This window comes from Mesocricetus auratus, unplaced genomic scaffold (genome assembly GCF_017639785.1).
Source record: "Mesocricetus auratus isolate SY011 unplaced genomic scaffold, BCM_Maur_2.0 Super-Scaffold_100009, whole genome shotgun sequence".
Taxonomy (NCBI): Eukaryota; Metazoa; Chordata; class Mammalia; order Rodentia; family Cricetidae; genus Mesocricetus; species Mesocricetus auratus.
In genome coordinates this window covers 28,497,090-28,523,937 of record NW_024429193.1, presented here as the reverse complement: position 1 = coordinate 28,523,937, position 26,848 = coordinate 28,497,090, and the positions used below count along the sequence as shown (strand labels likewise).

At 41.9% G+C, this 26,848-nt stretch overlaps 1 protein-coding gene across 2 annotated transcripts in view; it reads left to right on the top strand.

Annotated features, from left to right (window-relative positions):
- Window positions 1-22,217, top strand: part of Cfi (complement factor I) — a 34,951-nt gene extending 12,734 nt beyond the window's left edge. For both annotated transcript variants that reach the window (XM_013122607.3, XM_040751795.1), the window contains exons 5-14: window positions 3,111-3,292; window positions 6,398-6,511; window positions 6,786-6,896; window positions 13,236-13,262; window positions 15,998-16,045; window positions 17,059-17,162; window positions 17,330-17,433; window positions 19,794-20,071; window positions 21,382-21,486; window positions 21,813-22,217. In XM_013122607.3, coding sequence (XP_012978061.1) covers window positions 3,111-3,292; window positions 6,398-6,511; window positions 6,786-6,896; window positions 13,236-13,262; window positions 15,998-16,045; window positions 17,059-17,162; window positions 17,330-17,433; window positions 19,794-20,071; window positions 21,382-21,486; window positions 21,813-22,030 — 1,291 coding nt within the window. In that variant the 3' untranslated portion in view covers window positions 22,031-22,217. The remainder of the gene's footprint in view (window positions 1-3,110; window positions 3,293-6,397; window positions 6,512-6,785; window positions 6,897-13,235; window positions 13,263-15,997; window positions 16,046-17,058; window positions 17,163-17,329; window positions 17,434-19,793; window positions 20,072-21,381; window positions 21,487-21,812) is intronic.
- The last annotated feature ends 4,631 nt before the right edge of the window (window positions 22,218-26,848 follow it).

Below are 26,848 nucleotides of genomic sequence, written 5' to 3'. Positions count from 1 at the left end.
ATGGCCCATCAAGAATGTTAATGAGCCACCTGTGGCCAGGACTGACTGTGTCTGAGTTTACCCAGCAGTTAAAGCCCTGTGAGCAGAGAGCCCCTGTCATTCCATGTTTCTGGACAGAATCTCTTGGAGACTTTTACACCCTCAAATACACTTCCTACTGTTCATTTAGAAGGATGTCCACTTTTTCAGATCTCATATTGTTTATTTATGGCCTTTCTCTTTTCTCCTCTATTGGCCTTGCAGAAATGTGTTTGACTGACCTTATTTTTGTACATCTAAATGCTCTTGTTTCTTTATTTCTGTATCCTCACTCTTTGCTGTTATATTTAACTAAGTCATTTCCCTATTTAATTTCCCTTTTTTATTATTGTATTTTTTATTAAAGAGGACAGTGCCAGGGATTGAGCCCAGGGCCCATGCCCATGAGTCAGTACAGTCCCAGCCCACCCTTCTGATTTGTTTTCTAACTCCTTGGGTTGAATGCTTAACTTTAACCATTTACAGTTGCTTTTTGTTTACAGACAGATGTACTGAAGATACAATTTCCCTCTGTGAATGCTTCGTCTATACTCTCTAAGTTTCCATAAGTGACATTTTATTTATTGTTATTCATAACATAAATAGCATTTATGTTTGTTTCCATAAATAATGTTCTATTTATGTTATTCATAATATATCTTAATTTTCCAGTATAATTTCTGATGCAGTTTTGAAGTTTCTTTTGTGCCTTCCAAATGAATACATCACTTTGCTTTTAACTAACTATTTATTATTGATTTCCTAGTTAACTGTAGTATCATAGGATGTCCCTCTATGGTTATTATTTTTAAGTTTTTTGTTGAAATTTGATTTAAAAAAATTTTTAAATACTTATAATCAGAGGTCTATAAATATTCAGTACCATAAACAAGCTGTTAATTGTTTTTCTCAAATCTTTCCCTTTCTTTTTTTCTGTCTTTATCTTTAAACATACTGTTTAATACACTTATTCTTTGATGATTTCATACTTGTGTACAATATATTTTGATCATATCCATCCATACTGTCCCTGTATCACCTGTCCCCTCCCTCGACATTTCCTTCTTCCCAATGCCATATATTTCTTTTTATTTCTCCCATTTTTTATAACACCCAAGTCCTTTTAATGCTGGCAGTGTGTGCATGGGTGGAGAGCCATTCACTACAGCATGAACAACTTACTAGTGGTCACACCCCCAAAGAAAAATGATTACCCCTCCCCCAGTAGTTATCAGTTGCAAAGCAAGTCCCTCCTGCATCCATTCTGGATTTCATCCTGGCTTGATCTTGTGTGGATCTTGAGCAGGTAACCACAACTGCTGCGAGTTCGTGCGTGGGACTTTATTGTTTAACAGCCATGGGATACTTCTGATTTTCCATAGTTGTTGCCTGCAATCTATCTTTTCTACCTAGTCTTTGCCATATGTTCAGGGACAGACTTCTCTGATTTCAGTCAGTGAAGATTGTTGGTATCTAATATATCTTCTTTGCTTTGTTTTTAAGGCAGGGTCTTATGTAGCCCAGGCTGGCCTCAAACTCACCAAGTATGACCTTCAACTTTTGTTCCTCATGCTTACACTTCCAAAATGCTAAGATTATAGGGCTGTGCCACCACACCTAGTTAATATAGTGTTGGAAATGAAATCCAAGTACATAACCAATTAAACTACACCCCAGGGCAGCTATTTACCATATTTTCTATAGTAACTTTAAATATGAGGGTTTTAATATTTACTTCTCAAACTTTTGCCCCCAATGGCTTTTTTTTTCACTATTCTCTATCTTCGTTATAGACTCAGAGAAACTAGGAATACTCTCTCTGTTTTCTTTTTGCCTTTAATTCTAGTTAATCTGTAACTTATATTGCAATTAGTACTTTATTTTTATTTCCATTTATGATGCATCTTTGCTCTGCTTTTAATTTTAATCTAGTTTTCTCTATAAAGAGAAGCAGGAAGCAACTAAATATCCTAGCATAACAGTTTACCATGAGTCATCATCTCTGGGCTGTTGAGTAACTGAGAAGGTTTCTTTTCACATATTTTGAACAAACTGAGAGGTCAAATAGTAGCATTGTATTAATTAGTTTTTGCATTGCATTGACCAAAAATGTGTAAGAGAAAAGCTAACAACAGAAATTATGTATTTTGGCTTTTGGTTTCAGATTATTCACTCTGTTATGACCAGGTCCATTGTTTCTAGATCTGCAGTGAGGCAGATTATCAGGGGGTAATGTATAGCAAAGATACTCGTGGTAGATAGGAAATAAGGAGTCAGAGACAAGATATGGCCCCTAAGCATATGCCCCTACTGACCTGCTTCCTCCAATGGGACTCTACCCTTTGGCCACCCAAAATAAGACTATCATAATATGAACACAGCAAGGGATTAAATCATTCATTAGGTCAGAACCTTCATGAATTAGTTCTCTCTGGAAGTGTTCCTTCTCATGGACACAGTCATCAGCGTGCTTTCCTAAAAAGGATGCTAAGATAAACAACCTAAATCCGTCTTTAAGGAGATGCCAGAATACCACCTCAATATTATCAAGGATCAAACAAAGAGGTAGTTAATTCTAAAAGCTAAACAAAACTGTTAGAGTTCAAGCAAGTTGACCTCCTGCATCTTAAGCCATAGTGAGATCAAACAGGTAAGGCTTCCAAAAATAGGGGGGCAGGGGCGGGGAGGTGTGAAGATTCCTCAAAAGAAAAGCTAGGAAGTCTGTGCTGACATTTTCTGGCATAACTTTCAGAATCCTCAGATCAAGGCAATTCACTCTCTTTTGTGAAGAAAAAATTACAGGATAAGGAGAAGTCAGGAATGACCCTCTGATGGAGAGGAAATGTCAAATGGAAAGGAAGCATTCCTCCTTAAAGAAAAACAGTACTTGCTGAATGTTTGCCATGTTTTCATCCCTGACTGGTTGGTTGAAATTGATTATTTTAGTTTCTTTTTACAAAACCCAAATTATGGCTCAAGTGAAGGTTTTAAGGTAAATGATCTGTAAATCATTTTGGGGGGAAATTGCTGTAGCACCTCACTTCCTCCTATAAGGACAAAGTTGAATTGCTCTTCCCTCATTCTGTTCACAGGGGTGCTCTTGTAGCACAAAGAAGGTTTAATATACCTGGAGATCTCCGTATAAACTCCACTGAATGTCTGCATGTACGTTGCCGGGGAATAGAGACCAGTTTGGCGGAGTGCACCTTTACCAAGAGAAGAACTAGCGGTTACCAGGGCTTAGCTGGTGTAGCATGTTACACACAGGATACAGGTTGGCAGAGTATTCCCATCAAGATTGCTTATTTCATAAATGCCTGTACTAAGTAAACAATGATGGATATGCAGTTGTCAGCCAAGGAGACAATGATACCTCTATTAAGTTTCGGGCTTAAGAACTGTCTTAGGGTTTCTGTTAGTGTGAAGAGACACCATGACCATAATAACGTTTTTTATTACTTTAATTTTAAATACCTTGCTTCACATGTCAATCCCAGTTTCCTCTCCCTTCCCTCCTCCCGTATCCACCCACCATCCTCCCCAGCCTCCCACCCTATCCCCACTTCCTTCCACATAGGGGATATCCAGAGTCTATCATTTCACTCAGGGCAGGGTCCAGGCACTCCCCTAAGAGTCCAGGTTGAGAGAGCATCCTTCTTTGTGTTATGGACACACAAAGTCCATTTGTATGCCAGGGATAAATAATTATCTACTGCCCAGGGCCCCATAGGTTGCCCAGGCCTCTTCACTGATTGTCACACTCAGGGGTTCTGGATCATTTCCATGCTGGCCTCCCAGCTGTTGGTCTGGGGTCCAAGAGCTCTCCCCTATTCAGATCAGCTGTCTCTGCTGGTTTCGCCAGCCCATTCTTTGCCCATTTGCTCATCACTCCTCTCTCTCTGTCACTGGGTCCCATGGGTTCAATTCAGTGTTTAGCTGTGGGTGTTTGCCTCTGCTTCCATCAGTCACTGGATGAAGGTTCTAGGATGGCCTATAGTGTAGATGTCAAGTTCATTATCAGGAATGAGCATTTAAGGTAGTCTCTGTACTATCTCTTAGCTTGCCAGTTGGTGTCATCCTTTTAGATCACTAGAGGTCTCACTGGTGCCAAATCTCTCTATGGCTCTATGACTCCCTCTATTATGGTATTTCTCATCCCGTTCTCCCCCCTATTCTACCCCCCACTCAACCTTCTTGGCCCTCCATGACCTACTCTCTCCTCCTCTTCTCCCCCTTTCTTCTTCCCAGCTCCCACTCCCCCCCATAACAAATTTTATAAAGAAAAAATTTAACTGAGTGGCTTACAGTTTCAGAGGTTTAGTCCATTATCATTGTAGCAGGACATGGTGGCATGCAGACAGACATGGTTCTGCCTTGGTCACCAGACAGACAGAGAACAGAGAGACAGAGTCACAGAGAGACAGACAGACAGACTGGGCCTGTCTTGGGCTTTTGAAACCTTAAAGCCCACACTCAGTGACATACTTCCTCCAACAAGGCCACACTTTCTAATCCTTCTAATCCTTTCAAACAGTTCTATTCCCTGGTGACCAATCATTCAAATATATGAGTCTCTGAGAACCATTCTTACTCAAACTGTTATAAGTAGTTTCTCCTCTAGGGCCTATGATTGCTCGAGTCACAGAGATTTCACTTGGCTTACAGTACCAGGCATGCAGTCCCTCCCACAAAGTAGGCCTCAATCCAGTCAGAAATTGGTTGACTATCCCTAAACAGTCAGGCTACTATTACACCAGTGGGCATATCTTGCCCAGAAGGTTGGTATTATAGCATGCAGGATCCCCGTCTCCTAAGACTGTTGGTAAGTTTTCTCTCCCAGAACTTTCTGGTACTGTGTAAGTTAACCATCAAAGAGGGAGCTCATAGCTTAGTTCTGACTTTATGTGTCGTGCAAAGTGTGTGGTGTCTCAGCAATAGGGCCTTAAAATCTAGTTATGATGAGCAGCGAAAAATAATGGCAGTTGTCTACTATTTTGGGAGTTCCTTGGGACCTCTCTGACCAAAAACTCATAGGGAGGTGTTCCACACCTAGTGCAGGGATTTTCATTTTAAAAATTTTGTACATCTGAGAACAGCATTATCCACCTATGTAGGATATCTTTGTTCCAACTTCTTTTAAAAATTATTATATTAGCTTATATAATATATATATATAATATATTATCTAGCTTATAAAGTGGGTTCCTATGTGGCTTTTCCCACAGTCCTTTGTTTTTTCAATCCTTCCCCATCCTCACATCTCCCCATCCTCCCATGCTCAAGTCTGTTCTAACTTGCTTGTTACCTTGTATCTCCTCCTCGCTTTCATGTCCCATTTATTTTACTGTGTTTTTCTCCTATTGTCTCCACTCAACTCATGGCTCCTTCCTTGATCCCTGATCCCCACTGACATGCACCAACCTTCACACAGGAATCTAGAAATTCGAAGCTAGAATCTACATTTGAGAGAAGATACAGCATTTGTCTCTCTGGGCCTAGATCACCTCATTTAGTATAAACATTTTCAGTTCCATTAATTTAATTCCATTGTCTATGTGTACCATATTATTCATCATCAGTTGATTCCATTTCCTAGCTATTGTGAATAGACCAGTAAAGAACATAAATGTGAGAGTATCTTTGTCATATGACATAGGGGCTTTTAGATATATGTGTGGGAGTATCTAGCTGAGTCACACAAAAATTCTAATGTTAGCTTTTTTAAAGGAACCTCCACAACATTGATTTCCATAGAGCCTGCACCAACTTGTATTCCCAGCATTTTCCCATATCCTCACCAACGTTTGTTGTCATCTGACTTTGTTCTAATAGCCATCTGCTGGGGGGAGATGGAATCTCAAAGCTGTTTTAGTTTGAATTTTTCTATGGCTAATGATTGTTTAACCCTCTCTAAGGTGATGATTAGACATTTGAACTTCCTCTTTTGAGAACTCTCTGTTCAATTCCATAGCCCATTTTCCGATCATGCTGCTTGTTTGCTTGATTTTCAAAACTTTCTTGTATATTCTATATATTAATCTTTTGTATTAATATTAATATAATCCTTTGTATTAAAATTAATCATATATATAACTGGAAAATATTTTTCCATTCTTCAGGCTACTTCTTCATTTTATTGATTCAGTTTTAATTAATGTATCAACTTATTTTTGTTTCATGGATGGGATCTTTCTATTTAGTTCAGGTTGACTTCAGGCTTGCAGTGATTCCTCTGTCTCAGCCTCCAAGGTGCTGGGATTAGAGAAATGTGCCATCATGCACATTTTTACCTTAGTCATCCCTGTATCCCATAATGTGTTTAGGATGCTATACCACAGATCCATGAATAAATTTCACAGAGACAATCCTGGCTTTACAGATTCTCCATCAAATCAGTCCTTCCAGTGTGTGAACGGGAAGCACATTCCCCAGGAGAGAGTCTGCAATGGAGTCAATGAATGTGGGGATCAAAGTGACGAGCTGTGTTGCAAAGGTAGGAGTCAATCCACCTTTTAAATCCCCATATTCATGATTCCAACTAAAAATGTCAAAACAGCTTCAATGATAAAGGTAAGATTTCATTTTATATACATGTTGTGCATATGTGTATACATACACACGTTTGCACACACGAGTGTGTGTGTGCTGGGAATTGAACCCAGAGCCTTTCACATGCTAACTAGGCATGCTACCACTGAGCTACCACCTCAGCCCCTACCTCTTTCAGTGGAAAATAGTGGAAATAACTTCTACTTGTGTTTACACAGACTGTCAAGGCAATGCTTTCTTCTGTAAGTCGGGTGTTTGCATCCCAAAGAAATATAAGTGCAATGGTGAAGTGGACTGCATTACAGGAGAAGATGAGAACAGATGTGCAGGTAATCCAAAGATTCTGTAGTCACTTTATTCCATTATTGAACCCTGAAGTGTGCAGCTTCTCTCTGGGTAAATCACAGCCTTAAGTGGCCATCGGTAAGAGCATCAGTAGGACTGTAGCTAAGGCATTTGAAGAACAGGTAAAAAACGATACACTGTTAGCATGAGCCCCTGGGAACCCTCTTCCCACTGTGACAGCTACTGATGTTTATTAGCCATGCTCATTCTATATGCCAGCTTGCTTGTTGCAATATTTAAAAAACTTCAGTTACCATGTCACTTAACATATACTTCTTTCATAAATGTGTGTGTGTGTGTGTGTGTGTGTGTGTGTGTGTATTTGGATTTTCTGAGACAGGGATAAATACTGATCTACTATCCAAGGCCCCATAGGTTGCCTAGGCCTCCTCACTGACACCCACATTCAGGGGGTATGGATCAGTCCCATGCTGGATTCTCAGCCATCAGTCTGGGGTTCAAGAGCTCCCCCTTGTTCAGGTCAGCTACTTCTGTGGGTTAAACAAGCCCAGTCTTGACCCCTATGCTCATTAGTCCTCCCTCTCTGTCACTGGGTTCCTTGAGTTCAGTTCAGTGTTTAGCTGTGAGTGTCTGCCTCTGCTTCCAACAGTATTGGTTGAAGGTCTGTTTCCCAGATTCTCTGTCAGTGGAATTGTAGGCTGGCACTCCCCTGATCCATGTCTAAAATCCATATATGAGTGGGTACATACCATGTTTGTCTTTGACTGGGTTACCTCACTCAGAATGGTTTCTTCTAGTGTCATCCATTTGCCTGCAAATGTCAAGATTCCATTGTTTTTTTCCCACTGAATAGTACTCCATTGTGTAAATGTACCACATTTTCTCTATCCACTCTTCAGTTGAGGGGCATCTAGATTGCTTCCAGGTTCTGGCTATTACAAATAATGCTGCTATGAATATAGTGGAACAGACATCCTTGTTGTATGAATATGCATCCTTAGGGTATATGCCTAAAAGTGGAATTGCTGGGTCTTGTGGTAGGCTGAACATTTATTAACTTTTAAAATGGCTTTTTTATTAAGCTATTCCCAACCTACTCACTCCATTTTTTTTATATCATTGAGATTTTGTTTTTGCTTTGATAACCTTCCTATATAATGCCTTATTCTAGATTCATAGACTTGGTTAGATGCATGGCTGAATATTTTAGGCTTGGTTTCTTGATGAGATGTTAGAGTGAAGTCTTTGTCACCTCATTTCTGCTAATGCTAATATTGGCCCAAGTGAGTTTGATGTCTGCATTGAAAAGCTCCACCAAAGTCATTCACCTATAACTTAGCAGACTTGAAACTATTGTCTACATCCATTATGTCAGCAAGAAGCTATAAAATGTTTGTTTCTAATTGTATCATTATTTCTGTACTTATGGACTGAAATTATCTAGGAGTAAACTTTCTTTCACTGTTTCATTTCATAGTAGAAATATATAATAATGTGTAATGCTTTCTTGTTATTCACCCAGTCCCAATGTATCAATGCTTTGAACAACTCCAAATGGTTAAAAAAGTAGTTATCATGTCTGTGCCACCTAGTCTGTGCCACACATACTGACTTTTGATTCTCATCTATGAGTTTTGAAGGAAAAATGTCAGTATTACATTCATTCTTTCCTAAGTGAATACTTGTTTTACATGCCTGGCCCTGATCTACATACCAAGGTCACAACAGTGCATACCGTTTACCAATCCCTACTCAACAAGACATGAAATCTCAGCACTCCAGAAGCAGAGACAGAGGAATGGCTGTAAATTTGAAGTCGTGTGGCCTACTTAGCAAGCTCCAAAGCATCCAGGGCTACACAGCAAAACTTTGTCTAAAAATAAATAAATAAATATGTCTACTATTTACGTATCTTTAGTTTCAGTGGAAGAAGAAAGACAGCAAATAAGAGAAACGGGGAAACATGAAGTGAAATCAAAAGTGCTATGAGGAGGTCATTGAGATAGCACAGTGGGTAAAGGTGTTAGCCACTCAGCGTGACGACCTGAGTTCAATGCCCAGGTTGTCCTCGCTGAACACACACTGTGGCATGTGTACCCACTGTCTTAGTTAATGTTCTGTTGCTGTGAAGATACAGAGACTATGGCAACTCTTGTAAAGGAAAGCATTTAATTGGGGCTGGCCTACAGTTCAGAGGTTTAGTCCATTGCCATCATGGCAGGAAGCATGGCAGCATGCAGGAAGATGTGGTGCTGGAGAAGGAGCTGAGAGTCTTACATCTGATTGGTAGGCAGCAGGAAGAGAGAGAAAGACACTGGGGCCTGGTTTGAGCATTTGAAACCCCAAAGCCCACTGCCAGAGACACACTTCCTCCAACAAGGCCACACCTCCCAATCCCTCTTTTGTAGCACCACTCCCCAATGACCAAGCATTGAAATATATGAGCCTACGAGAGCCATTCCTATTTTAAAACCACCATGCCTATATATTACACATGCATGCACACACACCCTAAATAAATATGACAATTTGTAAGTGTTGTGAAGAAAGATACAGCAAAGACAGGAAGTATAACTTTGAGTGGATAGGTGCCGACACTTTAGATAAGTTGACCCTGGAATTACTTCCAGATGATGAGATGTAGGAAATGGTAGAGGCCACCAAGCAGGTGTCCACAGAAGAGTGTCCCAGGCAACAGCCAGTGGAGTGTTCTTGATGCAGGAAAGTTCCAGTGTTTGAGGAACAAGCCACCTGGTGTGATGGGCAGAAGCTGTGAGGAAAGTGAGGAGCCACTACATGAGCGGATAAACATGATCTGATCGACATTTAAACTGAGATTACCTTTATGATTAGGTGGGGAGTGGGCTTTACAGAGGAAAGGGGAGACACAGGGACCCAGCACCGAAACATCACAGTAATGTAGGGAAGCGATCAAAGTACCTAGGACAATTTTCTAGGCATGGAAATGATGAGAAGCAATTGTCTCTATGTATGTATTTGGCTTGATTTAAAAATTACACCTATGGAACAGTGGGATTGCTCAGTGGGTAAAAAGTGCTTGCTGTCAAGCTTGCTGACCTGAGTTCAATACTTGAGACCCACGTGATGAAAGAGGAGAGCTCTTGTCTACTGACTCCCACATGTGCATCACACGTATGTCTTGTTTTGTTTTGCTTTTTTGTTTTTCGAGTCAGGGTTTCTCTGTATTGTTTTGGAGGCTGTCTAAAACTCGCTCAGTAGACCAGGCTGGCCTCGAACTCACAGAGATCCACCTGCCTCTACCTCCCTAGTGCTGGGATTAAAGGCGTGTGCCACCAACGCCCGACTTATGGGACTTTTCTAGCACCGCCTGTGAATGTTTACAACAGCTGTGGGGAGAAAGAAAACCTGATGTGTGGCTTTTGCCAGTTTTATGTTCACCACGGGGGATTCCAGGCTGTTGCCATGCTGTCATGGGCAGAAGCTAGGAAACTATGGGTGAAACAAACTCTCTAGAATGGAGCAGGCAGCTCCAGCACCCATTGAGGTATTTGTAACTGTTTCCTATAGCTGTTATACACATGTTTGTCAGGGTGTTCATCTTTTCAGTAGAGTCAACTTAACTATTTTCATATTCCAATGTCCCAGGACAAGTTTCTCAAATGTAAGGAGTAAATAAATGTTAACATATATGAATGGATTGATATTATGTTTGGATAGTATTTGATGTTCTAGTATTGGACTTACTGAACTTTTAATTTTCTATTAATATCAGTTTTGCTTGTCAACATGACACGGTCTAGAATCACCTGGGAAAAGAATCTCAATGAGGAATTGACTAAATGGGGCCAGTTTGTGGACATGTCTGTAGGGGGTTATCATGATCACAGTGAGAGGAGAAAACTTGTCCACCGTAGGTGGCAGCATTCCTTAGGCAGACAGTTCTGAACTGTGTAAGAGGGGACAGAGAGAGCTGAGTATAGGCAAGCATACACGGGTTCTTCTCTGTTCCAGATTATAGAAGTGATATGGCCAGTTCCTTCCCTTTTATGATGGATTGTAACCTGCACTTGTGAGCTAAAATAACCCTTTCAGCTCCAACCTGCTTGTCAGGGAAATCATGACAGCAACCTGGAAGGAAATTGAGACAACCAGTTCTTAAGCATATTCTCTTGTCTTCCTTCCCTGCCTCCCTCTCTGCCTCCCTCCCTCCCTCCATGTATGTGTGTGTGTGTGTGTGTGTGTGTGTGTGTGTGTGTGTTTATTCTGGTTTATTTTCCTGCTTTTTTTCTAAGAAAGACAGAGAGAAAATGGCATGGAGTTAGGTGAGAAGGATCTTGGAGAAGTTTGGGGAGGGGAGCCATGTTCAGAATATGTCAAATGAAAAAAAACTGGGGTTTTTTTTTTTTGAGGCACGGTTTCTCTGTGTAGCCCTGGCTGTCCTAAAACTCACTCTGTAGATCAGGCTGGCCTCAAACTCACAGAGATCCATCTGCCTCTGCCTCCTGAGTGCTGGGATTAAAGGCATGCACCACCACTCAGTTTGAAAAAAAAATTTTGATAAAGTATATTGTATATTTTAAAATCCTTTAAAGGGTATCGGATCAAACCATTTCTTTTTATTTTATTTATTTATATTTTATGTATGAGTGCTCTACATGTAAACCTGCATGCCAGATTGTATTATAGATGGTTGTGAGCCACCATATGGTTGTTGGGAATTGAACTCAGGACCTCTGGAAGAGCAGCCAGTGCTTTTAACCCCCGAGCATCTTTCCAGCCCTCTTAATCATTTCTGTTAAAGAACATCTGAGAAGTTGAAGTAAAGTACCTTTATTTTTATTCAATTTAGTTCAGTCCTTTAGCAAAGGAAGCAAGAAAGGAAAAGGTTACAAGCAGGTGAATGGTGAGCCATGTTGCAATTGAAGTCACACAGTTTCATTGTCAGTGGAATGTCTCAGCCTTTTCCCCATGTCTTCCTCTTGTTTCTTCTCGTCCTCTATTTAAAACAATGAGGATTAAGGTCAAGGAATACAATTTATTAGTTTTCATGGGAAAAAACTGCAACAGAGTAACTACATAAAACACAAAGCTTATTTTCCTACAAAAATTAAATATATATATTCTATACTTAGTAAAATATAATTGTTAGTTCAATTTCCCAACTCTGGAATGAGTACCACCTTTAACTTCCAGAAATGGTTCTAACTGTTTCCCTTGTAAAGAAAGTGAGAGCAGAGATGCCTAATTAATATGCTCACTGACTATTAAGTGGCCAGATCAAAATCACTAAATCAAAGCAATTTTGTGTCATCTCTGGATTTAGTTTACCTCTTGGAAGTTCCATGGGGTTTCTATTGCTGTAATAAAAGCACCATGATCAAAAACGATCTGGGAAGGAAAAGGTTACACCCCCACCCTAAAACTCTCAAGGCAGGAACCGAAGAAGCCCTGGAAGCACGCTGCTTGGTGGCTTGCTTCGAGGACTTGTTCTCCATGGCTCTCTCATGACTCAGGACTTGCCCAGGGTGGCACTGTGTCCAGTGGACTGGCCTTCCCTCGTCAACCATTAATCAAGAAAACACCCACAGACGTGTCTACCTACCGTAGGCCAGTCTCCCAGAGGCATTTTCTCTATTAGGATTCCCTCCTCCTATTAATCTGGTTTCTGTCAAGTTATCAAAAAACAAGCAGGATACCCCCATCTTTGTTAGTGCAAGTTAAAAATAACTATAACTTCATAGAATTGTAAACTAAGTTTCCTTTTGAGTATGTGTGCAGATGTATCTAAAATATTAATCTCTTTTTAAACTTAAAATAATTCTCTTGCTGGAGTGAACTTGTTATGTTTAAATGCAAAATAAAAACCTTATTAGAATTAACACTAAGATAAATGGCATGCTATTTGGCTTCATTTTTTCAACCTCTTGTTCCTATTAATTTTAAACTGTTACATTGTTTCTGAAACTTTAATGATTTGCATGTTTTTTTTCATTTTTTGGTTTTTCGAGACAAGGTTTCTCTGTATTGTTTTGGAGGCTGTCTTGGAACTTGCTCTGTAGACCAGGCTGGCTTCAAACTCACAGAGATCCACCTGCCTCTGCCTCCCAAGTGCTGGGATTAAATACCTGCACCCACCAATGCCCAGCCTTGCATGCTTTTTTTTTTTACTTAAACAAAAATAATCTCTTCATGCTAATGCTTTGCTTTTAGAAACCAGACATTCTCAAATTCATGATGGTAAGTCCATTTTTAATAGAAAATTTATAATTCTAGTTTGGAGTATATGAGTAATAACGTGATGTGAGGTTTATTTTTCCCCCAGTAAAAAAGTTATTCTTCACTGTGGTAAAACTCTGCCTTTGTGTTTTGTCTTTCTTCAGACCTTGCACGTTCAGATCAAGACCAAGGTAAGCATTTATTAAAATCTCGGGATAGTACAAAAGCAGGTGATATTTGACTTCCTATATTTTATAAGAGCTGAGTATGATATGAGCGTGTGCAAGCAAGACCCCAGTTTTCTCGGTAGTTTGGCGAGCAGAGGTCTTTGTCATCGTGATGAGCTTTCAGTCAGACCAATGGGAAACCCTCACACTGTGGGTGCTTCCCTGCACACTCCCCCTTTGCTCAATACCTTCCTTGTCTCTTTCCCTCTAAACCAAGCTCGTAAAGAGAGTGCACCAGAAGAAACAGAAAACATTTCATGTTTTGATACTTATTTTATAAGCCAGCTTTCCCCTTGAACTCTGTGGAGCCACTTTTTTAAAAAAGCATACAAAGTATTAGCTATCATTATGGCATTTTCAAACAAAGTGTGATTTAGATTCTCCAGCCTCTTCCCCCACCCCTACTTGCCCCAGCCACTCTTTGCTTAGTTATTCATATAAAATGACTCAAGTCCCCAACACACTTAATGCCAAAAGTTGATGGCTTTCCTCAGAATTTCTTAGGATTCCTAGGGATGAGCCATCTCAGAGTTGACCCTTGCCCCAAATGTCAATTCTCAGTGCATGCCTCGTGTCCCATCTCATTTGTCATTTCACCCCTCCCCTCTGAAGCTGCTGTTCACCCCTCATTCATTCCTCCTCTTCTCCCTTCTTTCCTTCCTCCTTCTCTATCTTCAGACACCAGTAACACAGGTGGGTGTGAATTAATGATACTTCTCAGGTCTTTTCATGTGGCCATGACTAGTTCTTTCTAGGCCCGTCTTGCTTATCTCTTACCCCTACTTCCCGTTTTCCTGCCAACCATTCTAGTGCGGTTGAATGTACGTATCATTTTGCTAGTGCGATTTCTTCTCCAATGCACACTGCAATCTGCTGATCACACATCTTCCATTGTGTTGGAGATCTTATGTTTCCTTTCCTTTCTTTTTCAAAGCACTGCATCTGCAGGCTGTCTATGTTGCCCTGTGTTTATCTACTCTGTTGCTTCTAGCTGCCACATAAAATGCATGCTCACTTTCCAATTTACTCAATCTTCTGAGCAATGGACTCTCAGCCCACCACTGCACTGTGATAAACATCTTCTTCAGAATGTATGAATTCCTTTGAGACATCTACCTGGCAAGGGCTTAAGTCTTGTGGTAAGCAACTCCTTAACTGACAAATAGCACATGAATGTTCTTTGCCAGAGCCGTTAAGTAACAGTTCTCATATCCAGCTACCCTGTCTGAACTTTCTCTCCACCCACCATCATATAACACTCTCCATCTTCACACTGAGCTAGCTGCCAACTGCCAAGCGATGCATTAATTATTTCCTTGGACTCTGGTAATAGCCAAGGGCTCAGGTCAAGTTCACACTGGTTTTCTGAGAATTTTCCTCCCAACTTTTCCTTTCCTTCACCATCACATCTTCTCATCTGCTCACATCCTTTGCTTAAGTTTACATTTCTTTCACTGCAGGCTTCTCTCTCACTGATTTGAAGGAGCCCCCTTTACAGTCTGGATAGTAACCCTTTGCTAGCTTTAGACACCACAGATATCATCTCATTCTGCCTCCCATGTTTATTAGCTTCATCCATGATGACATCTGTTGAAAAGAAATTCTTAGTTTTGGATCAGGAAGATGGACTAGTGGATAAAAACCAGTTGCCATCACACCTGACTACTTGAGTACAACCTCCAGGAACTTAGTGGAAGGAGAAATGACTCTTGCATTGTCCTGACTTCCACACATGTGCTACACACACACACACACACACACACACACACACACACACACACACAAATGTAAAAAACGAAACCCTTAGCTTTTATGTCACCAAAGGCATCAATCATTTCCCCATGGCTGTGCTTTTGCAGCTTCGTGCTATTCTGATGCCCAGAACTCTTCAGCTGCACTGACTTTCCTACTTGCCTTTGCTGATCACTTAATGTTGAGTCTTCTCTGATTCATACATGCACTCATATGAATATCTCTGAGAAGAACACTTCATGCCCTGGGGCACAACTCCTCTATGTCTGTTCCAAAAAGAACTTGGGAAACCCGGGAACAAAATCCAAGTCCAGTGTGTCTAAGTGAAATTGCTATAGTGTACTGTTCTGTCCCCAGCTTTATCCTCACCCCAACAGAGCAACATGCGGGTAGGTGTCCTGGGATGGCAGGGTGGAAAGACCTATATAAAAGCCTAAGGAATCAGGACACCCTTTTCTTTGATTTTTGCACTCCAGATCATAATGCTAGCTAGCCATTCCTACAGGAAAGTCATTAAGATATCTCTAGGTGCACGGCCCCTGAGGGAGGCACCTTGTGATGTGCAATGTAGGGCGGCCCATTTAATGCCCATGTGGACTCCCTAGTCAGGACCAATGGCTGTTCTCTTCCTCACATAAAGATTTGAGTGAGAGAGCAGAAAGGAAGTTCTCTTTCCTGATGGAGTATTTTGTCTTCAGAGCCTGAGTCTCGCCACTCAGTTGCACCAACAGACACCCCATCAGCAGCAGGGATTTCTATAGGGTTCACCTGCATCTTTCCAGTTGTCCAGCTATAGAAAGGAAACCAAATGATATGCTTGGGGAGTTTGTCTATAAAAAGAAGAGGGCAGTATTTAAAATTACAGAGTTAAGTTACTTTAAGAATGAATTTTCTCTAGATGTCTCTAGAGACATTAACTACTTCAATTTTCTGTTGTTCTATCACAGGAGGGGAAACTGAAGAAACAGAAATTTTGACTGCTGATATGGACATAGGTGAGTTAACTTTTTTTGATGGTTTCAGCTAGCACTTTAGTAGCAAGTATGTATATATCCTGTGTATAATATACACACATACTATATAATATGTATTCATATATTAAATGTACAATCAATTCAAACAAAAATTAACTTTGCTATAGGTTAAGAGGAAAAAAGTAACACTTTCTTTCTATTTCCCCATTTCTTTTAGGAAAAGCAGACTCATGTTATTCTTGAGAAATGATCTTAAAGCCAGTGTAGTTCACACGACCAACGTCAAATATTACTATAGTTCTACATAAAATTTTTCCTAACAGAGAAGAGCTTTGTCAGTTTAGTTTTTTCCAAATTAACTTGATTTCAAGCACGACATACAATCCATCTTCTGAAATGGAAGATAATCCACATTAGTAGAGAGAATCTGTCCTTTCCCCATGTTATAAATCATTGTGACAGGAAGCCTCTGACAGCCTGTACCCTGGGCAGCCATGCGCCAAGAGCCAAGCCAAATTAGATAGAAGTTCGTGAGATGGCAAGATGGACTTTCCATCCTGACTACATACATATGTAATATGTAAATATGTATTACATATGTAATCTATTCATGAGCAGGAGGACCTGAGTTCAGATCCCAGCACCCATGTAAAAGGCCTGGTGGTGGTGCATGTCTGTAATGGCAGTGCAGGGGTGAAGGAGGGGGGCACATCACTGGAGCTCACTGGCCAGCCAGCCCAGCCAATGAGTGAATCCCAGGTTTAGCGACTGACTGTCTCAGAAAATGAGGTGGAAAGTGACTGAGGAAGGCATCTGATGGTTGACCTCTGGTCTCAGATAGATATGTGTGGATGCACCCGTATAAACATATCACACACACACACACACACACACACACACACAGAGAGAGATGATAGATAGATAGATAGATAGATAGATAGATAGATAGAAAGAAGATGGATAGAACCAAGAAGTGTCTATTCACAAGATAATAGTTTCTAGAAAATAATGATACGATCTCTTCTTTCTTGAAGAAAGACAACGGATAAAGTCCTTGTTACCTAAACTATCCTGTGGAGTCAAAAGAAGCACACACACTCGAAGGAAAAGAGTGGTTGGAGGGAAGCCAGCAGAGGTGGTAAGCCTGCATGAAAATCACAAATCCCTCCAAGGATCGCCTGAGTCAGACAAAAGGAGGGCATGGTCTGCTCACAGGAGACTGAGACCATAGTGGACATGTCCTAGGGTTGCCTGTTTATGACACCATCCAGTAGAAGGGCAGTAACCACAAAATGTCTCTTACAGGGAGAATACCCATGGCAGGTGGCAATTAAGGATGGCGAAAGAATCACCTGTGGGGGAATTTATATTGGTGGCTGTTGGGTTCTGACTGCTGCACATTGTGTCAGGTAAAAATATCTTCAGTATGTTTTAGATTTCTTGAAGCATAAGAAATAAAACAATAGAGATGGTGACAGGTAATGGATACAAGCTTATATAAGAAAATGTGTTTTACTTTGTTATCAGAGTTTATTTTTCTGGTATTCATGACCTAGACTGTAGGGACCAGTCCCTCAGAATCTACTGTGTTCTGGAGAGAGTGGAGCTTAGATACTGTATGACCTTATTTGTCTCATTGAACTAGGACAAAACTGTCCGGAAGAGTTTATGACTGAGCATTTATGACAGAGTGATACTAACCTGTCATCCCCTCTGGTCTTTCCAGAACAAGGACATTAAAGAACTAGTTTTACTCCACAATCACAGACGACTTTTTCAAATCCACATACCCTGAAATGAATTTAACACGTTCTAGGTCATAAAGGACATATCCAAAGCTTAATGCTATTTATCTGATATACTGACCCATCATTGGCTGGCTCATTCTTTGAGTCTAGCTAAATTATTTACATGTGTCCATGACTTGAAGCTGCTTTGAAGGCAAGGCATTGTACCAGGTAGGGGTAGCACCTGTGTTGCTATTGGGAGGATTCTCAAAGTGCAGCAGGTTATTTCTGACAGACTTGCAATCACTAAGAGCAGCTGACAGGGAGTCAGAGAATGCTTACCTACTGAAGACCAGTCACACCTTTGACAGACTCAGGATTCCTACCTCAGTCTGGAATTTAGAGTGAATGCAGAGATTAATCTCTGGTCTGCACATGCACACATACACATGACCTGCAAATATATTTGCCCCCCCACGTGAACATAAGCATGTGTGTGCGCACACCCTCCCACACACAGAGACAGAGAGCACTGAATCCCACATGTCCAAGGCCTAGTTTATATGACACTTCTCTTAAAGATTGTCCTGTTCCTGTCTTAAGAAACACTATTTATATGGTTAATGCAGCTAGAAATCTAAGAACCATCATATTTCACAATCTCAACCTTCACAAGCATTCTTTTTTGAGACAGGGTTTCTCTGTGTAACATTGTAGATCAGACTAGCCTTGAACTCAGAGATCCACCTGCCTCTGCCTCCCAAGTGCTGGAACTAAAGGTGTGCACCACCACTGCCCTGCTGCACAGGCATTCTGAATGTTAATTTTTCTCTATTCACTCCCTCCTCCAGCTTTATCTCCTCCACTATCACCCTGCTTCTGCTTGTAATCTAGATGACATGACTTGCTTCCAATTGCCTTACCTACATGCACCTGCCTACCCACGGGCCCACCTGTCTGTTCTCTACTGTGTGACCATGTCAACTCAAGGGCTTTGCAGTTCTCTCCAAATAAGCATCTCAACAAACGTCAACACATATAAATCATCTAAGGCCTCATATGATTTGGCCTTCCTCTCTATCAGTCTCATCCAGTTGCATACACAGGACCACCCCTGCCCATTGATCCACTCTCTCTGGGCTTCAGATGTTGTTCCTTCTGTGAGGGGACCTTCATGTATTCTTTCCCTGCCTTGACCTCTGACTTAGTTAACAGGGCTCTTGACTCAGATCTCAAGTCAACCCTTTACCTCCTTATGGAATCTTCCCTGAAGGCTCTCAATCAAAGCCCTCCTAGTAAATTTTTAAAAGCCACTACTCTCACTTCTCACAGTCTATATCTTATCATTGTTGTGATCACCCATTTGGTGATGCGTATTTTCTAAATGCTTTCTGGTTTTGCTAACTTCTGCACCCCAGTGCCTGGTATAACGCCTTGTCTATGCAGTTGGTAAACACTATATATGTGCCCAGCAAGTCATATAAACAAAACTAACCTTCAAGAAATATTTATGATCCCTGAGACTATGATACGACCCAAATTAATGAGGGCGACAGCATTCTCGGAACACTTGTGCATAATAAAAACATCCAAACATCACAATGTCTCCTAGGACACTGCTGTTGAACTGTACTGTGATTGTCTGAGTCATTATAATAGGAAGACAAATTCTGTTCAGTTTATGCTATTTGATGAGAAAACAGAAGATTATAGATGACTTTCAAAAGATATACAGATGTAATTTAAGATGATGTAAATGGTGAAGTTTTTTGCTTATGGACAATTCATTTTGTGACATACTTCATTGTTTGGAGAGTTTAGATAATGAGGTCAGAGGAACAGCTGGGGAATCATCACTCTGTCCATTTACCACTCAGCTAATGCTGCCCCAACTAAATTTAATTTTATAGCTTCACATCAACAAGGATAAAAACATTCAGAAATTGAAAATTATCCTTTAAATGGAAGACTATAAGGATGAAGTGTCAAAATTCATAGCTTTTTCTTTGATATATTTCATTTCCCTTTGCTTTCTCTTACAGACCTAGTAGATACCGCAATTACCAAGTATGGACAGCATTATTAGACTGGCTAAATCCCAACTCTCAGTTGAAAGTTCAAACAGTGAGCAGAGTTATTGTTCATGAAAAATATGATGGAGCCACATACCAAAATGACATAGCTTTGATTGAAATGAAAAGGTCTGGAGGCAAGAAAGAATGTGAGCTCTCTAATTCTGTCCCGGCCTGTGTCCCATGGTCTCCATATCTATTCCAACCGAATGATAAATGCATCATCTCCGGATGGGGTCGAGAGAAAGGTATATGTTTTACCTCTGGGGTTGGGAAGTGGATTAGAAATGTATGGAAACCATTCTGGTACTCAGAGAAATACCATGTGCAGAAAAGTGAGTACCCATCCAGGAAGGGCTGCGTGCGTGGGCTCACACTCGGAGTAACTGCTCAGAACCCCAACAACAGAAGGACCACATGAAACTGGAGTTGTCACTTAATTCTAGAGCACGTCTCTAGCAGGTGCAAGTTTCTGGGTTTGATCCCCAGGGCTGAAAACAAAAAACCAAGTGTGTTCTTGTAATAGTGCACAACTATAACCCCAGAAGCAGAAGCAGGAGGATTAAGAGTTTAAGACCATCCTTGAGGCCAAAGAGATTTACTTCATTTTTGACTTTGAGAGGTGTGTCAAATGGACCTCCTGAGAGAGTTCCATATACTGTGTTGCTCAGCACCGTGCTAAGACGAAGGCAGGAGAGCAATGGGGCATCAGAAATGTGTAAGATGTCTGTAATTAAATTACTGCGAGTTTATGCAGTCACTAATTACATTAAGTATTTATTAAGCAACTACTTTGTGTAAGAAGATTCTGGATGTTGGTGAGGAATGAGGCAGGCCTAATCCCTGAGCTCTTGGATCTCTGGGTAGTCAGTAAGCCGACACTGAATGGAACACTGTGGAACAGAATTGCTGTGAGCTGGAAAACAGAAGAGGGGAGACGGGGCAAAGTCTCACTCCCCACCCCCTCCATCTGCCCTGTGTGCTTAGGCTTCTCTCTTTCCCTGTGGTCCACCATTCAGTAGCAAATGGCCCCTCTCTTTCCACAGGCCAAAGATGTTCCAGGCCACAGACTCTCACTTTAAGGTGACGAACTTCTGCCTCCTTGTTCATCACTTAAACAGGCACCTACTCAGGCACAAAACACGCACACTTTGACAACTTCTACTTCTAACTTCTTGAAGGCTGTAAGAAAAGACATCAAAGATGTGCACATGAGCTAGCCCCATCACTGACTTCTACACCATTCCCCTACCGAACCCAGGACTAGGACAGGGTTGCTCCTCAATCATAAGGGTCCGCTCTGTTCTGAATGGCTGTGATTTCAGGCCAAGTGTTCAATAACCTTCCTTCACTGTTCATTTAAACTTAGAAAGATAATTCTAGAAACTAGGGCTATGAAGAGGATATGAGGTAAATATGCTAAGGAAGTATCCTCAGTAATTAATATATATAATAATGTATATCAATTCATCTTCATAGTGGTTTACTAAGTTATGACCACCTTTATTTAGATTTCTCATTTGTGGCTTCTAAATGTCTGTTTTCTCACTTTGTGTAGATAACCAAAAAGTCTACTCACTTAGGTGGGGCGAAGTTACCCTGATAGGCAACTGCTCTCAGTTTTACCCAACTCGTTACTATGAGAAAGAAATGCAATGTGCAGGTAAGTGCCAAGTGGGAGACCTGGGATGCATTGCGTCAGTCTGCTTTTCACGCTTCCGGCTCATAGCTCTACCTCCTTACACAGTGCTGAAAAGTACAAGTGCTAAGCAGGAGGACCATGCTAACCTAGGGAAAAAGCACGAGGTTTACGGATTATTTCCTGTGCTGCATCTCAATCTGCAATCCCAAGAGGGAACTAGGGCAGTCTGTTATTTCTTGTCAGGAAAGTTTTTTTTAAAAGTACAAGTCTTTCATGCATCAGTGTCAGAGGGAGGAAACAGACGCTGTGGCCCTGACAAATGGAAGGAAACTGATTTTCTCTCTTAGGTACTGCTGATGGGTCCATCGATGCCTGCAAAGGAGACTCTGGAGGCCCCTTGGTCTGCATGGATGTCAACAATGTGACTTACGTTTGGGGCATTGTGAGCTGGGGTGAAAACTGTGGAAAACCAGAATATCCAGGTGTTTACACCAGAGTGGCTAATTATTTTGACTGGATTAGCTATCACGTGGGAAGACCCCTTATTTCTCAACACAATGTCTGAAGCTATGACCTCCTTCTTTCTACATTTATTAATCCAGGAGTCATGTTTTAATTAAAATGAAACTGTAATTAGTTCTCAGAGCTGGCAAGAGCAAGTCTTATTGGCCAGTTCTAAAGGTTTCTTCAAAGTCCATGCCATTTTATAATTCTGCTGTATAATTTCCAAATAAATATTCTGCTTAAGCATACAAGTTTTTTTATTTTTGTTTGTTCTTCAGTGTTAGCACCACTCAGATGAACCTTCGACCCACAAATATGATTTACAGAAAGTTTGACTAGATTAGCTCTTCAGGCAGGAATAATATTTTGACTACAGTAAAGGCTGAGATAGTTTTGTGACATTGGAAACTCACAAGACTGTTCAAGCTACAAATCTGTCATTTGTTTATTTTCTTTGTGTATTGTTTTCCTTCTTTTTTTTGTGTTTTTCCCTGGGGAGACATGAACAAGTATCTATTCATCCCAGATGGGACACCAACTGAAGACCAAAGAAATTATTCACTCAAAACTAACTTGGTGAACCAGTGAATATATTGGGATTCCTTAATGCATGGGTTATCAACTTAAGGCAGCTGGGTCACCAACAGGCTCAGCGAAACATGGGTGACAAGTCACAGAAGTTGCATCTCTGGGGCTCCCACACAATTTGTAGGCAATTCCATGAAAGACAGTCTCCTCTGGAAACCATTGTTTACTGCTAACACTACCTCGGAGAAGGACCTTGTGAATCTTGGACCTTTCTGAGCTTCCTGAGTCTGGTGAGTCTCTTCAGTGTCCTGACCTTCATGAACGCCTCTCCTTCCTTTGGAAGGAGGAATGTTATAGGACAGTCCACAATAAGAAACTGTGAAAACCCTGGTACAGTCCTGCTACAGGGCAGTGACGCCTCCTAGCTCTTGTCCCAGCTTCTGCTTCTTAAGTACTAGAACGTTTTCCTCCCCACACCCTTTCTGGAAACCCCTCCTCAGCCCCCCACACTGTCACAGCCACTTGACTCCTCTCCTGTCAGCAGCAGCAGACTGGCTCTCCGGTTCGTTAGCCAGCCTCCTTGCCAGCCACGTGCTTCTGGTTGCTTCTTTTATTTTGTTCTTTCTATGGGTTCTGCATCTTCCTGTGACCCCCGGGAAGGAACCCCCGACCCTCGGGGATGAGGTGATGAGGGTCGCTACTAATTTGGTGGGCCTTCACGAGCAGATCCGATCTGAAAAGTAAACTTCAAGAGGTTAAAGGAAACAGGCTCAAGACAACGTTTGCTGATCAAGAGTGTTTATTTTTGGGGCGAGCTAGAACTTATAGAGGAAGAACCTCAGGGTGTGCTACAAGCATGTCACTCAAGTCTCAACTCAAATATACACCAAATACGGTAAAGACAAAGCTATAATTTTCCATCAGTCATCAGTCGCATTCCACAAATGCTTGTCAGGTGCAGGAATTAGGGAGGGGTAGGAAGTATTCAAAGGAACACTTTAACCTTTTGTTAACAAAGACAATTGCTCTGTAAGGGTTACTTCCCCCTGGCTAGGTGGGTGGGCTGCCCTGTGTAAATTTAACTTTTATGGTTAGCCTTTTCCTTTGTCTCAAGGGCATGTGTGCTCGCAGTCACGTAGGCAGAAGGCCAAGAAATGGTTGACAGACCATTTTGTTCAAGGTTCTAGCAGTCCCCAACATCTTCCCTCAGTTTTCGGTGAGTAGAACCTTGGACTCACGAATCCTTGTGTCTGGCCTTCACATTTCCTCAAATAGCAGACTAAATGTGCCACCAAGTAGTAGCCATTTCAGAAGTAAAGCTCTCCCCCGCTTCCCCCTCCCGCATGTGACATCACCATCCTCTCGGGGCTACAGCAAGTGCTCCATCTCCATCACATTGCCATTGACTGTCTGCTGGCTGTCTCAGCAGCGTTTATCATTCTCCTAGTATTGTTTTTATTGGGTTACTACCTCTTTTCCAACTGTCACCCAAAGTACATCGTAAGACGGATGGGAGTCCTTATCTGTCCTCTTCTTGGCTGCACCCTCTTGCTCTTAATTCAGAGGTGTTCAGTGACTCAGCATTCACTGACTTTAGGATTTGTTTTAAAATCAGTGCCATCATTATGAAGCAGTCAGTGGAGACATCTGTCTCCAACTGGGTTCTGGTCTCATCTTCCTCCAAACACTGCCTTAGTCAGACAATGAGTACAAAAAGGAGGTACTTATGGTCTGCTTCCGGTTAACATCTCTAAACAATTTGCCATGCACTCATGGTAGCAACCAGATGCTCCTGGGGAGCTGTTACAGCTCCAGGACTTGTGTGGAAGACTCCTGTGTGTGAGAATGTAAGCAGTAGAGGCTGCAGGCTCAGAACCCCTTCTGCAGAGACTTGAAACCTGCAGAAACAAACAAAAAACCCAGAGCAGGCCTGGGTCAGGTTCTTCCTAAGGGCAATGAGTCGGGTCTCAGAAGGGGCCCGTGTAGGAAAAGACCAAGTTCTGTGGGAACCGGATGGTCTCACTCCAGGGCTTTATCAGCTCACAGGTCTCTCTCAGGATTCTGAATTACATACCGTAGAATCCAATGCGATCGGCTCAATGCAAACATAGATTCAATGCCTCCATCAAATTGCCTGCAGACAAGTCAGTGGGGCATTTTATTGATTAATGATTAATGTGGGAGAGCCAGGGCAACTGGTGGTGGTGTAGCCCCAGGTGATCCTGGGATGTTTAAGAACAAGAATTGAACAAATCAAGAGTAAGCCAGTAAGTAGGTGTCTCTGTGGTCTTTGTTTCACTTCCTGCTTCCAGGTTCCTGCCTTGACTTTTTGCCCTTACTTCCTTGTGATCTGAAGATGTAAGACCTTTCTCCTGCAAGTAGCCTCTGATCGTGATCTTTATCACATCGACAGAAACAAAACTAAGCAGCCCCAACTGTCTCCTCATCATTCTGGCTTTTATAACAAACTATGTTAGCAGGAAAACCTCACCTCTCTCAGGAACAAGACCCCAGGCCATCCTGAAGACAAAGAGTTAACTCAGAACATCTGCAGCTGCTTATTGTTGAGTTATGAGAACAAAGAGAGCTAAAAGTAATTACTAGCCCTTGAGACACCAACAAGGTCTGGGGGGGTAGAGGGGTGGGGGATGGAGTGGGGGGTGGTAATAATACTCCTCAACTAACAGCCAGCAGACAGTCAATGGTAATGCTGTGGTAATTTTTTTTTAAAGGCGGCTGGAGAAAGATGCCATGGACAGAGTTCAAGTGGAGGGTTTTTGTTGTTGTTTTATTTTGTTTTTTAATTAGTGGAAGGGAGGGAGGAGAGCAGCCTCCGGGGACAGGAGCAGCCGCATAGGAAACAGGCAGAGAGGGAGGCGGATGGGAGGTGGGCAGGGCCCTTTTAAAAGGGGAAGTCGTGAATGTACACAGGTGGTGCTCTTAGTGGCTGCAGCTGCAGGCGTATCCTGTCAGAACCCCAAGGACAGGCCAGTACAGATGCCTGAATACCAGCAAATACTCACAAAGCTGGAGTCAGAGATGGACAAAGTGGGGCTTCAAACGCCCACTTCCTGGGTGGGCAGCACTTGATACGTGATCATCTCTCTGACTGGGACAGGGAACACATAGAGCATACGGACCCTCCACTGCGCATCATAGCTCACAGAACTAATAAATCTCACGAATCGCTCACCTTTTGTCTAGTCTCTGCCACAGCCCTATAAAAACCTCTAGACAATGAAGTTCCCCGCATTTTCCCTCTTCAGAGGAACGGAAGAGGGTCTAACCAGTTGGGTTACTCTGAATTTGTGATGTCCTACGGGAGCTCAGTGGAACTGCACAATGTGCAGTGGAAGAGACAAGGTCCCAGGGAATGTGGCATTTGAGAATGTAACCCCTAGAGAGAGCCAGCAAGCCGGAGTCCTCAGGGCACAGGCTCCTGTTAAGACATTAGCACACCAAGTTGTGATGTGTAAGACATAGAAAAGAGAGAGGCTTGGAGCAAGATCCTTGCACTCGAGAGGCCCGTGTAGGAGGATGGTGTGTTTAAGACAATTTAGAGGGCAGCTTGGGCCACAAGCCAAGATCCTGTCCCAGAAAAATAAACAAAAAGGGCCTTGGGTTTTTTTTTTGTTTTTGTTTTTCTTTTGTTTTTTCGAGACAGGGTTTCTCTGTATTGTTTTGGAGGCTGTCGGTCCAGCCCAGCCTCGAACTCACAGAGATCCGCCTGCCTCTGCCTCACGAGTGCTGGGATTAAAAGCGTGCGCCACCACTGCCCGGCAGGCCTTGGGTTTTAACTGTGGGCTGGTTACACACAATCTTAGTGCATTCTGTCCCGTTTAGGATGACATATTCCTGGACCAGGACATCTCTCTGGTAGAAGAATTAAACAATCAAGCCTTGCTTTAAAATTCTGGTGGTAAAGCTGGTTGGGACCTCAAAGGTCAGCTGGCCCAGTGGTTCTCAGTATCAACCTGTTAACACCACTGTACTCTAGAGCAGCATCCAAGGACCTCGGCTTCCTCGCCACCTGATCTGTGGTTATCCTTTCACTACAGTATTTAAAATTTAAGGAGGGTGATTGTGATTCCTTAAAATTGGACAGGGACTAGAGGAGTGCTGTAGCTCAGCGGTTCTCAATCTGTGGGCCGGACCCTTGGATTGAAAGGATCAGATATCCTGCATATCAGACGTTTATATTACGATTCATAACTGGTGAATTACAGTATTGAATTAGCAATGAAAATAATATTGTGATGGGGGTCACCACAACATGAGGAACTGTATTATTAAACGGTCACAGCAACAGGAAGGTTGAGAACCACTGCTTTCATTGAAAAGGGGGTGTGTC